Source organism: Sinocyclocheilus anshuiensis, unplaced genomic scaffold, assembly GCF_001515605.1.
Source record: "Sinocyclocheilus anshuiensis isolate Anshui unplaced genomic scaffold, SAMN03320099.WGS_v1.1 scaffold719, whole genome shotgun sequence".
NCBI classification, from domain to species: domain Eukaryota; kingdom Metazoa; phylum Chordata; class Actinopteri; order Cypriniformes; family Cyprinidae; genus Sinocyclocheilus; species Sinocyclocheilus anshuiensis.
The window spans coordinates 1004690-1021462 of NW_015552643.1; the positions used below are offsets into that span (position 1 = coordinate 1004690).

General features: G+C 39.0%; 1 protein-coding gene across 17 annotated transcripts in view; it reads left to right on the forward strand.

The window, feature by feature from the left end:
* Positions 1–16773, forward strand: part of celf2 (cugbp, Elav-like family member 2) — a 177863-nt gene that overhangs the window by 60601 nt on the left and 100489 nt on the right. Inside the window, exon 1 of one of the 17 annotated variants that reach the window (XM_016458479.1) lies at positions 4828–5242. The exons of 14 other annotated variants lie outside the window; for them this stretch is intronic. In XM_016458479.1, the coding sequence (XP_016313965.1) occupies positions 5166–5242 (77 nt within the window). In that variant the 5' untranslated portion in view covers positions 4828–5165. Of the gene's footprint in view, positions 1–4827; positions 5243–16773 lie in introns of those variants that run through there. 2 more of the 17 variants (XM_016458487.1, XM_016458491.1) reach the window with 2 other exon arrangements.

The following is a 16773-nucleotide window of genomic DNA, read 5'->3' on the forward strand; positions in this document are numbered from 1 at the left end:
GGAGGAGTGACTTAGGTTGTTTGCGTGGTCAAGCCTGGTGCCACTTTCTGCATGAATTTAACTGATATGGGGTGCACATATACTGATTATTTTGAATACTGCTCATCCAAATTGGAACTATAAGTGCTAAAGTATCACATCTACAAACCCAGACTCATTTATTACGTTGCTTCTTGCAAGTTTTGCGACACTTTCAAAGTGAAATGTCGAGTGATTGGTGCTAACAGCACATTCAGTTTTATGCAAAATGGATGAACATGAATATGGCAATGTTTTATTATTTATCTTGGTTGTTGTACATATTGCGGCAGTTTGATACTCTCTGGTGAGTGGCACTAAAAGGTTAATGCCTTTTGAAAATATTGTATCACCCACACTAAACTGGACCCTAAACTTAACCGATATGTTAACAAAAAGAAAACATGATAAAAACGCATTTGCTGAAGCAACCATGCTGTTTTAGCTTGCTTACAAGTCTTGGGACTCAAACCCAAATGCCCCACATTGAAAATGTACCACCTGTACCAGGTGAGCTACCAAGCAAGTTTACTATGTAACTGGATACATATTTGGTTGCATATGTAAACATTTAATAATTATGCACTATGGTAAAAGTGTTTTGTATGATATGTGACTATGTATACGGACGTTTTTGGAGTTTTGCAAAAATGTAAGTAGAACACTTTTTTTGTAGAAATATGCCTATGTTGACTTATACAGCTTTGCTTTTTAAATGTGCGATAGCAGTTCTGGATCTTATTCTGGGCCGAGTTGTTCAATTAGACACACCTCCTTATTCTAAAAATCCACCCTACAAAAACACCATTGAGACCAACGATGGAAAAGGAGTGCATTTCTCATTTTAAGTTTACGAATGGTCCTCACCGAGTTTCTTCCTTTCCAGCAGCTATGCTTCCTCGATATTTTAAGACCACCCCTTATACATGCAATCTTTTTTTTCCGTCCCATATCTGCAATCTTTAACGTGTTCTCCTTCGTCTTATCCCCCATCTATCTACCTTCCCTGCCCCCACTCTTTCTCTTTCTCTCGCTCTCCGTTCGGTTTGAACTCCTGGTGTACTATTTTTGTCTCCGTGCATTGCAGACTGCCGGGCCTGCCTTTCTCTCTCTCTCTCTTGTCTCCTTGCTCTCCTCCTACGTGGTCAATCAATACGTGTTATAGGCCAGCTGGGTCCAGACCCAAGGGGTAGAGGCGTACAGAGAGAGAGAGAAGGTGTGAGAAAGAGAGAGAGAGAACACAAAGAACAAGGTCCCCAAGAAAATGAGGCAGAACAGGGGCGTAACTAGGATGCAAGGACATTGGGAGCTCAGCCCAAGGCATTTATGCCGAAATAAAAACGATTTTCTGTAGGTTATCAATGTAATGCATCATGATACGAATCATAAAAGATAAGATAAACTATATACAGAATATTTTAAACCTTAAGATATGTAATGTAAAGATGCGTTAAGGTATTGTGCCTGATGATTAAAAAAATTTGTTTTACAAAATATATATATCTAGTTTTCCTGATTTGTCTGACAATGTGAATATATGTTTACCTCACGTAATCCTCTGGTGTGTGTTTATAGTGAAAAAAAATATAGGTTATCCATATTGCCACTTGCTGCATACGTTCGCAATGGTCTACTGTGATTAAAATTACCGCTGGCAACTCTCTACTCACAATAATGTGAGGCAACAGTAACGCACTAAGCAGGTTCAGGGCAAGAGAATGTTCGCAATGGTCTACTGTGATTAAAATTACCGCTGGCAACTCTCTACTCACAATGATGTGAGGCAACAGTAACGCACTAAGCAGGTTCAGGGCAAGAGAAAATATTCAGGCTATACCCCCGAAACCCCTGGGGAGAAGGTGAGAAAAAGAAGGACAAAAAAATGACAATAAAAGAACGGAGAAAGGTAAAAGGGTAACAATAACAACTGCAGGAGGAAGAACAGGGAAACCTTTGGCCTGAGAGTGTGAGAGAGAGTGAGAGACAGCGAGGAAGAGGGGAGCTCATATGAAAGATGTCTTGTGGCTAAATTCCATTATCTTCAGTGAGAGAGAATTATATCAGCCCTTAAGTGCTTTCATCAGACTTCTTAACCCCAAGAGAAGGACACAGAAGAGGAAGCCAGAAAGATTGAAGGATGTTCAGGGGGCGACATGAAGGTCTGTGGCGTGAGTTCTTGTTCCCAACTGCTTAAGCCACTTAATACCACACGTAAATTGTCCCCGCTACCTGCCAGATATCAGTAAAATGGGTATCCAGAGAAATCACTACTATCCCTGTTGCCTCTTTTCCACAGTCAGGGTGCCAGACATCTATCCTGGTGTGTTTCCGCTACAGAAAAGACAGAAAATTGGCTCTGCGTTAGCCCCTAAAATCTGCTGCATTTTAGCTCCTTAAAGCTAAGTAAGATTTATAGTAAAACTATAAACAAAGTGTGCTATGCGCTGTTTACTTCTGCGAAGGTTATCTAGTAATGTGCTTAGTTGCGTCAATGTTTTACTCTCAAGTCAGTTTGGGTTTACTTACATTGGGTTGGCTGCCATGTCTTCAGATGGCTTAGTTTTGGAGAAAAGGACTGCATTTAAAAACTGAGTAGCTAAAAGGCTTGAAACATATTTGTACAGTATGGAAATGTACCTTATTAAGCAAGAATATTCTGTCTATAGCACACATACGACGAGACTTGTGTTAGCATTGTTTGTTAGCAGTCTACAATGCGTCCTTTCCTTCATGTTCACCCCTATTTCTTTAGTGTAAGCTTTGGCTGTCTTTGGGTTTACTGCTGAATTTTCTCTCCAAACAGAAGCCCATTTAGTGAATTCATCATCTCCATAACATGGGTGTGTAACAGCAATACAGAGCATTCGTAAATTGCTTCTTTATTGCACAATCCATTATGTAATGGTATATTTGCTCAAGGTAGTAGATATCGCATTGTGCGAGAACAGCAGAATGTTTATAAACCTGTCCAGCACTCCCAATGTATTTATTTTTCTTTGTTCACCCTAAAATTTATTTTTTTTCCCTGTGTAATTGATGCACAAATTGATATTTTAGGGCAGTGGACTGTATAAGTACTCATATTTTGTATTGGTGGTTTTAGGCCTACATATATTGACTTAATGTAATGTTGGAAATTATTGTATATTACCTACTTATTTATTTATGTATGAGAGTCACCTTTGCTCAACTGTCCAAGCTGGAGGCGGTATTTACAAGTGTTTCTTAGAGGGAAAGATGACCCCAGCGGCTCAGTTTGCGTATTATAATAATTTGTGTAAAATCATTACAGAAATCTTGGCCTATATCTAAACTGTCTCTAAGGATCTGGCTCTAGGGTTAGTTTTGTTTTCTGTTTTCTCATAAATGTTACAGTAAGAAGGAAATATTGATTGTGCATCCTTGCATACACAAACACCTCACTTGAACGCATGCAAATACTAGCACGTTGTTGGCTACAGGTCATAACAGACCACAACACGTGTTTTGTTTTTTGCAATTCGCTAAAACTGTTTTCTACAGGTTTAATTTGGCTGTTTGTTGCACTTTAATTCTATGCAACTGCTTTTTAATGACAGCTGCAATCCTTCATTGCGCTTGGTCTTTAAAGACAAGCATGGCCCATTATGGATTTTTGTTTTGTTTTGAAGCTTTTGGCTGAATATGTTGTTATCTAATTACCACGGACAATTTAAAAGCATAAACTGCAAAGCAATGCAATTTTTAATGGTTCCTAATTCATGCATCCCCAGATCTTTTTATTTTACTTGGTTATGTGCTACAGAATGTGAGGCACAACGTCCTCTTCCTCCCCATCATTTGTGTGTGTGTATATATGCATTAAGCATGAGTGTGTTTCCCATGACCTAGTTCCTGCACGTGCTCTGTAGAGCCGCGGCTCGAGACCCCCTTCCCCTGGGGGCACATGAGGGGAAACAAAAAGAAAACGTGCTCTTTCATACGCATGAACGGATGAGCGCAGTAAAATGGGGATGCGCCTTGTATTGCATTCATCATTCGATGCAATAAATACACTGATGCAATAAATCTTCAATACCTAGAGGTTACTTTATCATCTCTCAACCTCATTTCCGTCTACGACTCTATGGTAATCTCAATAATTAGGAACAATACATGTTTCTGCAAGGTTGCTTTTTATATACAAGGTATAGTTTTTCCTCAACGATGAAAAATACAGGGTTGTTTGTAAACAAGTGTTTTTCTTTCTTCTGTTGAACACAAAAGTAATATTTTGCTCAGTTTGAGTTATTTTGTCCTGGTTACAATGAAAGTGAAAGGAAACTGGAGATGTTTAAAGGGATCGTTCACCCAAAAATGAAAATTCTGTCATCATTTACTCGCCCAAAATTTGTTCCAAACCTCTACGAGTTTCTTTATTCTGTTAAACACACACAAAATATACATTTTGTAGAATGTTAGCAACCAAAAAGTTGACGGTAGCCATTGACCTCCATAGTATTTTTTTCCCCATGCTATATAAGTCACTGTTCGGTTGCCAGTATTCTTCCAAATATCTTCTTTTGTGATAGGTTTGGAACAGAATTTCCATTTTTGGGTAAACTATCCCTTTAACTAATGAAATAACATCATATCTTGGTGTGTTGTATTTGAATATATGTAAATGTGATTTTAGAGCTAATGTGGGCTGTAATGTTTTTACAGTTTCGTTTTTGTTTTTTGGCCCAGACAGTTCCAGTCCCCATCCGCTTCCATTGTATGGATAAGAGCTGCATGAACATTCTTCAAAAAATCTATTTTTGTTGTTTCCTAAAATGGAAGAAGGTCTTACCGGTTTGGATACTTCTATTCTTTCTTTCATTTCTATAAAGCCGACCGGCTGATACGGCTCAGAGATGCATTGGTTAAAAACTCGCTGCAGCAGCAGCTCGAGCAGCCACGCCTCTCCCTTCCCGGTGCTTGACGCTCCGGAGCGCTAGTTGTCTGTGAGAAGGTTTTTTTTGAAGGGACTATTGAGGAAAAACACTCTAATGGGTGAGCGGAAAAGAACGTGACAAGCGCTGCTGCACCTGTCCCTCTCCGTCTCGCGCGCCCCAAACTCGGCAGGCAAGCTCGCGCGGAAGGCGGGCGTTATCCAGCCAGCGGCTCACAACACGGTCAGCCTGAACATGACTTCGTCCTACGATATGGATTTTCTACCCGAGATAATGCTGGAGGGGCGATTGTTGAGCGCCGGAGAAAGGATGTAAGCGTTTAGCTGTTTATCTCATTGCTTCCTCGGCTCTCTTCTGTCATCTCGTTCGGCGCAAGCGTGTTGATAAATAGGGCACGCGGCGGTGTGTTATCAGCGATCAGATAACGGGGCTGATGGTGCTAATGTTGTGTTTGCTTTTAACTGCATTTACTGTGTCGCTGCTCAACGCATCCGGGAAATAAACACGTCGGGTTTAGTGCTCCATCATCGGACAGTCCGGATCATGTCTCAGAGTTTTTTTATAGCCTATTACGTAAACTGATCTGCAGTGCATGGGCGAAATTGTAGCAGTGAATAGTCAATGTATTATTGCGAGAAGAGCAGTTGAATGTAATGGTCCGCTGATATCACATCTGATTAAAAGTGCGTGCAATATAAAGAATTTGGGATACTTTGTTACTCGCTAATCTGAACCTTTGGCTTTTGGGGGGTAGATTCGATCCTAAGACAGAACACAATTTCAGTTGATTTGCTTGTTTATTTAATTAAGACTCATTCATATTTGATCAGGATCAACTTTTACGCACATCCATCCATATATATATATATATATATATATATATATAGCAGGCCATGTATGTATTGTAATCTAATCATTTATCAGTTTGGGGGAAAATATTGTAAATGGTGCCTTAGTATAGTTTTTACTCCTTTATATAATAGTTCATGCATCAGAGCCATAAATAATTGTTTTACATTGAACGCATATGATCCGCAGCGCAGTGTCAGCTCATGCATGAATAGGAGACATGTGACTGAAATGGCTCGAGTTCAGTGTTGAAAACATGCGCCGCTCCGTCTCTGCTTTTAAACCATCGGAATGCGCAATGACTGACTCCCCTTCTCTCTCACTCCTCTCTCTCTCTCACTCTCTGTATCTGGGTTGTTTCAAATTTGATTTGTTACGTGGCATGTGTTGCCGAAATCAGATTAGAGCACGCGCAGGACACGTAATTCACTTAAAGTGCAGTGTTGCGGGGCGCGAGGGATAGTTTGATGCAGCTCGAGCTCTACACAGAACGCTGCCGCTGTCCCACTTACATCCGCTCGCCTTTAACTACCAACGGTTGATGAGCGCTTGTTTTGTGGTGAGAATTTCGTCCCGTTCTCTCCTTTTGCTGCACATTTCCCTCACTATTCCCATCTTCAGGCTATTTACAGTTGATATAGTGTGTGACAGGCTGCTATTCGTTTATGTCTAACGACACTTTTGGGAACAATTTGAGACAGAACGTTCTCAGAGAAAAAACAGCCGCGAAATTACAAACAGTGTATGAGGAGACTAAAGATGACTTCACTCTCTTATAAAGATGCCAAAATATGTACTTTGGAATTTGGGGTGGGGTTACTTTGTGGTAATTGGCTTAATTTAAAGACAGAAACCAACATTGATCAATTTATAGGCTACTACGTAAGGAATGCTCCTAGTTTTATTGTCACTTCATGTTTAAATGGAGTTAAATTAACACAATCTTAATTAAAATACTAAAAACAATACAAATACACATATACAGCATTAAATGGACGTGTTATTTTTGTTACAAAAATAACTTAGGAGGGCCTAATGGTTTAGAACCACTATTTAAAAGTCAATTGGACTTCATATATGTAGATAGATGTGTGCTTTATTAGAACGTGTTGGTTAAAATCTTGCACCAGGCCTCATCTGTTTATTTATTTCCCTTATGATGAGTAATATTTGAATAGGTCTTGTTAATTTTTTTAGTTCTACCATGTGATTGTTATCAAAAGGTCTTCAGAATGCATGTTCTGTGTTTTTTTTTTTATTCACTCATGAATGTTTCTCTTTGTGTAGGGGCCTTTCTGTTGCGTTCAGCTCCCAGGTTTATATTCGCTGACGGGCGAGTTCACCATAAGCATGGACTAGCACTTCTGTGACAAGGTGTTGCTATCAGTCTCCCATTACACACACACGTAAGAAGGTGGACGGGCAGCATCCAGCTGGCCCGTGTTCCAGCAAGTGAATATTTGCTAATCTCTCTCTTCACTACGTGATAAGCCGCTCACCTCTCTGCCAAAAAAACATTACACACACTCGAGTGAGAATATAAAACACCTGTCCTTTAAATCCCCAACTGCGCAGTCTACATTTCAGCCTGTCGTAAGCCACTTCAACTGCCAACTTTGTTGTTGATTCTGGATTCTAGCTTTTTGTTTTGCAGTAAAGTGAAGTCATTTGACAGGCTAACTTAATTTTAGATCTGAGAACACTCCAGCGGTCCTCCAGGACACAAAGAAGCTCTTATTGTGTGAGAGAGAGGGGCTGATCAGAGTTCCGGTGTGGGGTTCACTGAACTTGTTTTCCATCCCACTGGAGGATGTGTTGGGATGTTTGTGATTCAGTTATATTTTTTGCAAATGTGATGCAAATTTCTGAAAATAACTAGATTTTTTCATTTCTTGCTCATCCAAAACTCACTGCCTCAACTTTATAATTTACAATAGGGACTTTGTATCTCACAATTGACTAGTATCTTTATCTTACAATTACTTTTTGGTAAATGCGGAAAGGGGCTTCCATACAGAAAGTCTTTTTCAAGAATGAAAATACAAAATAAATGACACAAATAAGCACAAAAAAAAGTTTGTGTCAAGTTAATGTAAGTTATAATTTAGTTTTATATGTGGGAAAATTACATCGCTAGTAGTTGATTTGATTTCTGAAACACATTGTTTGGCAAGATTGAGTTTCTTTTTTTTTTTTCTTTTCAGCAGACAAGTAATTTTTTTCCACAATAATCTTCACAAAACTCTGGGAAGTCTGTAACCTTTGACTCATGACCTGTTTGAATGGTTCCTCACATCTGCCGTTAACCTAGAGCATGAGATATAAACGGAAGGGAAGGAAGACAGGAAAGACAGAGGGAGGGTAGAGATGCCTCCAGCGCTTACAGGGAGCAGTTTCATTCTAGAAATTGCTGGAAGATAAAAGGATGATTAACGAGTGTGAGGAGCTGTTGCACACACACGCACAATCAGCCAACCCTAAAGTCATCATGTAATCAAAATTGACCCTATTTACTTTCTTAATACGCGTTCCTGGTCTTATTGTGCGTGATTCATCGGTGCATGTTATTAATATGTTTGTCTTCGTAATCTTTCATCAAAATGCAATAACTTCCTTCTTAAACGGCTGACATCCCAGTCAAAAAGCCTCATCGAAAGTGGGTCCCATTGGTGTTTTAGGCAGAGAGTCTTATAGATGTCCAAAAAGTGAATGCATAAGACTAGCTTTTTAAACTCAAGGCCGATGTTTTTCTTTCAGCCCTATAAAGTTGTGATGTGTATTTGTATGTGCAAGAGGTACTGCATCACTCATGTCCGGCCCATATGTGTGAAAGTGATGGATGAGTAGACAATTGATGGGGCCAGAGGATGTTGTGGCCACGGAAACACATTTTTTCCATATTAGCACCTTTGCCTCCTTCCTCAAGACTGTATTGCAGAATCTGTTTGGATGTACAATTGCTAATGTTAACAACAAAACAGAAAGTGCATTGGCATCCCTTTTAAAAGTAGATTGTATTTAGTTGTTTATTTTTCTATTCAGTGCATGATTATGTAGTTGCATTTTATGATTTGCATTTTGATTTTGCTTTTTAAGACCCAATCAGAACAGATCTGCGACCCTCAGCTGCGAAGCACTTATTTAGAGGACTACATCTTTTTTTTTTGTCTGTATTTGCCAACTACGTTGTCACTATTCCTCATTTCTCTCGTTTACTCTGTCTCTTCATCTTACGCACACTCCACTCTCTGATTGCACTGAGAGACGAGCATGTTTCACTTTCTGTCTATGGTCACGCGTGCACTAGTGACGATGGCTTTCAGCTGCTGAAAAGCTGACTACAGTCAAGGCAGGAGTGTTTGTCTAGAGTTCTTTATACCTGACGAACAACATTCTCCCCTGTGGCCTTGGAACCATAGAAATCTCTTGCTTCCTCTCTTTCTCTCTCTCACACTCACACACACACACAAACTGGAATCAGACGTGTATATTGGCCTTTCAAAAAAAAAAAAAAAATAAATCCAGTTGCTTTGAAGAGACCCAAAAAACAGAGACACTTTTTTTTGTCAATTCAATTTCAGTCGTTCCACAGAGTCAGTTCCAATCTAGGCTATTTGATCATATAGGCCTATTCTGCATTTTTTTGCTGTTATAATCAGAGTTCAGACTCTGATATCTGATTGAATGATCTGCTTTGAGTTGTTGTAAATTAGCTGATATTCACACATACGACCACATTAGTTTTTTTTTTTTTTTAATCTGTGCATACTTTCGATACGTCAATGTGGTTTTCTTGGAGCTTAACAATAACACAGAATAGTATACGCACAATATCGGATTTGGATCGGTCTCGTCTGACCGATACCCCGATCCGGCAGAAAATGGCAGTATCGGAGCGATATGCATACTGAATATCGGATCAGCACACCTCTACATGCAATCAGGAATTTTGCTTATCAGTGAAATTGATTGGTGTGTGAACGGTGCCATTATTGCTCATAACCGGGGTTAGTGATTTCAACAAACCAATAACCCTAAGAGGTTTGGTTGATAAATCGTCCTGCAATATTTGTGACATGACACGCCTGCTTAGGCTAAATAGCTAGGCTATAGGGTGTTGTTATCCATTACGTAAAGTGGAAAAATGTACTTATTTCATAATTAATTGGAAATGGGAAATACATAGGAAATGCTTTCAAGCACTGTTAGTTTTATAGCCAATCATGCAGAACACATTACTCATTTAAAGTTGAGTTGGTGGCTCGAATGATCAGCAATATGGACTTGCTTGTGTGCGCTGATGTCTTTTGCATTGGATCGTTCTTTTGTTTTCACTTTTGATTATTCTCTTTCCCAACTCTGTAAGTGATGTGAGATCCCTGTCCAATATTTATTCTCTCCATCTGCGTGGCTGCATTTGCCAAAGTCAAGGCTTGCCTCAATGAGTCTCCATGGACCTTTTCCCTCTGTCTTTCCCTGCCTTTCCCCTGCCTTCCTTTTCCTTGCTCACTCTGCCGCTTCATGTTTTTCCCTTTACCTTTTTTTCTGTCCTCAATCTTCCATAATCTTTACATCCTCTCTGCTTCCTTTCATACCAAATGTCGTCATGTCTTCCCTCTCTCTCCCTCTCTTTCTCTCTCTCTCTCTCTCTCTCTCTCTCAAATGTTTTACTTGTTTGATTGGGCTCTTCAGAAGGAGAGCTCATTATTTGCAGCTAGAGGGAGCGGAATGCGGGATTATGGGAAACATTTGAGGACTTATTTCTGCTGCCTGTTTAAAAGGCAACCATCAATGCGCTAAAAGTCACACAAATACACTTACGCACACAGACAGGGACTCAACAACCTGGCAGCCCTCAGCAAAAGCCTTCCAGCTTGGCTCTTGCTTTCTAACACGCTAATCCACACCTCACACCTGTGTGTAAATGTGCGTGGGTTTGTTGGTGTCCAATCCCTTTATGTGGGTTTGTCCTATTTCTCATCAAAAGTATGCTAATAGCGTCAAACGGTTCACTGACTGTCTGATGTATACTGAACACGAAACAAGTACTTACTCAAAATGGCAAGCTTCAGTCTGATTGGCTCAGACACTTTGTCAATTTTGAGTGTTGTTGAGCATCTGTCGGCCCATTTTGTTGTGGTTATCTTCTGCACTATTTGTATATGCGCAGTCCTAGGTCTTCTGGTGACTACTGCCACCTGCTGGTATGGAGAGTAGGTCCTCCCATGCTGGTGAAGAAGATACCTGCCAGTTGGACATTGGCTTTGGTTTTGCGTCCTTTTGGTCCAGATGCAGATGACCACAGTTTGCTTTTGTTGTCGCTGCTTTTTTAATGTCAGTATGGTGTGTCTGGACCTTCAGTTGGAATTATTCCATCTGGTGATTCCTGAGTCTTTTTACCAAATCATAAGTCATTTCTTTGTGAAGCAGGCTACCCTGACAAAATAGCAGCCAAAACAAAACATTCAATGTTTAATATACACATTATGTGGAATGGGAGTTTGTACGATTGAGATTTACCCATAAATCATGGGTGTCCAGTCCTGCTCCTGCTCCTCAATATAAATAAAATAAAACTAGCCCAATTACTATTCAAAACTAGCCTAAAACTAGCCCAATTAAGCTTTTTCCATGATTGTCCCATCCATTGGGGGTCCCCTCTATTGAAATGGCTTTCTGGGGCTTACTTTAACCCACAAACTAAAAACAACCCATGGCAACAGTAAATAAGTAGCCCAGTTACACGAGAAAACCACAGACTTGGCAACATTAACCTTCAACTTTCTGCAACACACCTGCCTGGAAGTTTCTAGAGATCCTAAAAACCTTAATTAGCTGGTTCAGATGCGTTTAATTAGGGTTAGAGCTAAACTCTGTATGACCGTGGCCTTCCAGGAGCAGAACTGAACACCCCTGGCATGAATGGAAACCAAACAAACTTTATGTTGTGAAATTCACATTTAAAAAGTTTGGTTAGTCACTTCACATGTCAGTCAGTCTGCCCTTTCCTGTTTAAGTAGACATTTTTTGGCTAGAATATGTCCGCTACACTTTGCAGCTCAATCCCGACAGGCAAAATTCTGGCTGTGAGAGAGTTCCATGCTAATTAAGCTCAATATTCATGAATCATTTTTCAAGTCCCATCACTGGGACCCCCAGCACGCCTTTGCACTTCCCCTAAATCACATCAGGCCATCAACCTTGGCTGCCGCAAAGCCCCCTAACCCTTCAGCCAGCTTCCCAGATGGGCAAACAGCCCCGCGGGGCTCCGTGCCAGGAGATGCCATGGGCACAGCGGTAGATCTCAAAGCTGGTAGAGGAGACAGACCTCACCTCCTCTGTACAGTTACGGTACTGACGCCTCTCCAAAGCTCAACCGAGTGTAGCAGTGTATGACACCGATCCCACCTTGCGCTCACTTCCAGTGTGCCTCTCTCTGTTTCTCTTCCCCCGAAGAAACTAGGCCACTGCATACGATGAGATTTTTGGGAGAGCGCTGTCATGGCCAACCTTGACTCTGACCGGAAAATGCATTTTGATATGAAGGAGGAAAAATACAAGTCTCCATGCCTGCTTTTCTTCCCTTTTACTTCCGTTCTCTCATCAAACAGTTGTGTTATATAAGAATGCAGGAGTGTTTGCTGTGGGGACTATGATGATAGAGTAATGAAAGAAAGATAAATGTGTGTGTTATACTGGGTTATAGAATTTGGGGTGTGTGTGTGGAGGCTCAGTTAAAGTTTGCATCTGTAAAGTAGGCCTGACCGTTTTATTGCAACGCTTGATCTACTGCGAGCTTGCAGGCCTCTCTATGCTGTTAAGGGCAAAATGGAGCGATTCTGTCTGTTCCTACCCTCAGGCTGTGTCTGAGTGAGAGTGTGTTCGCTATATACCGCTGCCCTCTGAAAACAGACACACTGGGTATGTTCTGAATGGAGTTCTACCATACTACTCCAGTACATGAAGTATGCATGCAATATATGGGTAACCTGCTGCATTTGCTGTAATGTCCAGTATATGACAGCACTCTGCTGTATTCTACAAAGCCGTGTACTTGACGTATCTTTCCATTTTGAATGTGCCAATTCAACTGACAGTGGAATCCTGTATACTGAATTCAATAATGAATTAACTAGGGGTGAGCTAGGGGTTATTTTATTTTATTTTTATTACACAGAAGTGTAAATATAAATAAATTAATAGTTTAATGAAACATATAAATCATTTTATCAAAAAGAAATGGTAGGCAAAATCCAGTAAAAAAATCAAGTAAATCCAGTATGCATTTATCAGAAAGACAGGATGAAAATAATTTTTCAGAATCAGCATAATTAACGTGGCCAAAACTGGTAATTTAGTTTATACCTAATTTGTTTCTTTTTTTTGTCATTTGTCTTTCCAATTTTCTTTTCTCTCCAGAATAATGATGTAAGTAAGAGACGTGAACACACACACATAAGCCCAGCTGGATAATAGCACTGCATTCACATTTAAATGGAGGATCCCTTATTGTTCTGCTATGCTCGTCACTGATTGGCTGAGGTCAGCATGTGTTGCTGCTTAACCAATCAGCATGCAGCATTCATTCTCCCGGTGATCCACGGCCATGCACAGAGACACAAATTCATGTGTATGAAAGAGATCGTACGCACCGGAAAAGCTGAGCCAGTCTCACTTGGGCGTGAACGAGTGAGATTACACGGCTAACATCTGCTGGTGGTTAGGGCTGAAGTTGATTATGTAATGCGCCCAGGGAATGCACGTCGTGGGTTCGTTTTCCGGCAAAGTGGAAAAAAGCCCCTCCGAACGTTTAGATCCCTCAAGGCATATCATATCACCCAGCAACTGCCATTGTTTTATTTTGATAACCCGTTTCACAGAAAGAGTTTTCTGATAGCTTTGTGCTGAGATATATACAAAGGAACTCTGTAGAGATGGAGATAAAAGTGGAAAATAGGTGAATGTTGAAGTAAATGAGGATGTCACAGCGGTTAGCAGAACATCTTTAGATCTAGCATTAAAATTTTGTTAAATTCTGCTGTTATGTGCCACTGGACCAGAGATGACGCCATGATGATCTGTTGTCTTTGCTTCACTGACCCATCAACTGACTGACTTGTTGAGTATAACTTTTCAGAGTCCCAGATCTGGACGTATGACACATACTCATATTGGATCTGATGTACTGTATAGTGCTAGATGTCACCAGCTATGAAGTGATATGATGCACACATATTGATGCATCACAGTATTATAATTGGAAATGTGATTGTTGCTGCTCAAAACATTTTAAAATAATGGTATGGCTTAATTTTAATTAATAATAAAATGTAATGAAAGCCTATCAACAAGAGAGAATGAAATAGCGGCATTATATCCACAATGCATTGCATGAAGGAAATTATATTTTTATAGGAAATTCTATAAATGTGAAATGATATAAATGATATAAACTCTATAAATATAAATGGAATATGAATGAATACAATTTAATTATTAAAATTAGTAACATTTATTTGTATAATGTATTTTGTATTAATTTTAAATTATTAAATATTACATTTTTAAGCCATTTTAATTTATGATATAAATAAAGAAATAAAAATATATATAAGAAATAAGAAATATTACATTAAAAGTATAATTGTAGTAATAAAAACTACATAAAAATTTCAGTAAAATAAACAAAATAAAAAATGTATGAATATACATTTTAAAATGATCAAAACTATGCAATATTGTGAGAAATACAATTGGTATATGGGTCAAAGATGAAAAGGGGGGTTTTCAAGCAGAAAAAAACAACAATTTAATACAGCTTTACATTTTTTCATACATTAGAAATGTGTTTTGTTTATTTATTAATTTTTTTCTAAGCACAAAGTAATAACTATCATACATAAGTACTATGATTTGCAGAAAAGATTCAGTGTAACAATTGTTCATATACCAAAAAATCTTGTCAGGCATATTTAAAACAAAAATCATTAGACTACATAAAAGACTATTTATGGATCACAGTGCAGTACTTAAAATACTAATTAATGGTCATTTTAAATCTTTAAGCACTAGGTTTTACCCAATTATCAGCAAGAAGTTTTTAATAATTTAAAACAATCAAATTTAGTATGCTCACTTTTTCTTTGATGTATTTTAGTAAGTAGAGGTCAGAATAAATATGTTGTTGCATTTTTACATAAATATATCAGTTACGCAACTGATAAGGGAACATTATTTCAACCATATTTTGACATTTTATTTTCACAAGTTATTAGAAACCTTAAAGTAGACACTTTACTTGCATTTAATATGCTTTCTATGTATATAAAATTCATTTGATATGTACACCAAAATGGGACATTTCATCTTTTATCCATATATAGAAGGAAATTATGTTATATATACACGCACACACATTTGACATATAGACCCACAGCAGTTGTATCACATATATTTTTTCCCCACACACAGCCTATTTAAAAATGAATAAAAATGTAGCAGAAATCAACTGTCAACTTGTGGCCTCATACAACCAATTATTGGACCAGAGAGGTCGACGAGGGCCATGCAGGCACGGTGATGTGTCGTTGTGCTGTCGCTTTACTGACCCGTCAACTAAACAACACATAGAACTGAACCACAGAGCAGGACATGTGACAAATACACACATCAGAGGCAGTTTCCTGTATTTATCTGAAGCAATAGAGCAGTGAATAATGCAGTAGGGGTGGTTATTGTGCTGGCAGAGACAGTTAGAGAATGTATGCGGCTGTGAACTGATACGACTGAAGCTATGATAATGCTTCACAGCGCAAAGGTGGCTGAAGTGTGTGGGTATTTTGATTGAGAGTGCCGTGCTTGTAGCTTTAGTTACTCTAGTAGATGTGGTTGCCTCTCCATGGGGAATCATGACACATTGCTGTCTGGCTGTTTACGTTGATCGATGTCTGCATCTCATACACACACACAAATTTTCACACTGTTACTCTAGGAAATCGTATAGCTTTTTCATAGCTCAGGGGACTTAAGTTGTATCAGTTGTGTTACATTTAACTATCAACTTTGTCTGATGTTTCTCCTAAAACGCCTCAGGAGAAATAAGAATAGCACAAATGAGACAGTTGTTGACATGCTGTAGGAGTATAGAGCTTTAAAATGAATGTAAATATCCAAGATACATTGAGTTTATTTTGAGATCTTAGACTTTGATTGCAGATTTTGGTTTCCTGACACATCTATCTGAGCAGTTTGAAATGTTTGACATACAGAACAGACCCATAGCGGTTGTATCCTACATGCTTGAACTCTTCAGCAGTCAAAGTGTGTGTGTGTATTGACTCATTTTCACTTCATTAGTGGTATAGTTAATCAATGCATTTCATTGTTGTTCCACCATTAAGGCTTGACTGTGTCAGCCCAGGGGGACGCACAAAGAGAAAGAGGGTTGAATGTGACCTAAAAACCCTCCTTTCCTTATAAAGAAAAAACAACAAGTTGGCTCACTTCTGCCGTAATTTAAGTGCCATTCAGACCCAGAATGCACTGCTTCTACCTTGAGCACTGTCAACAAGCTTGCAATTACTCGCACTGATTTAACTATAACTATAAAGTTATAAAAATCATTCTAATTTGATGAGAATAGGGAACACCACAGTTATAGCGACACAAAGGAATAATATTGCTGGAATCACTATTTTTTTCTAGTTATTGAATGAGAAAAACATTGACAGTCAATTAGAATCCACCTGCCTTTTATTAGTTCACTTCCAGAATAAAAATGTCCTGATAATTTACTCACCACCATGTCGTCTTTTCTTCACGAACTTGTCTTTTCTTTTCTTCAGTCGAAAAGAAATTAAGGTTTTTGAGGAAAACATTCCAGGATTTTTCTCCATATAGTGGACTTCAATGGAGTTCGATGGGTTCAAGGTCCAAATTGCAGTTTGAATGCAGCTTCAAAGGGCTTTACACGATCCCAGCCGAGGAATCTTAG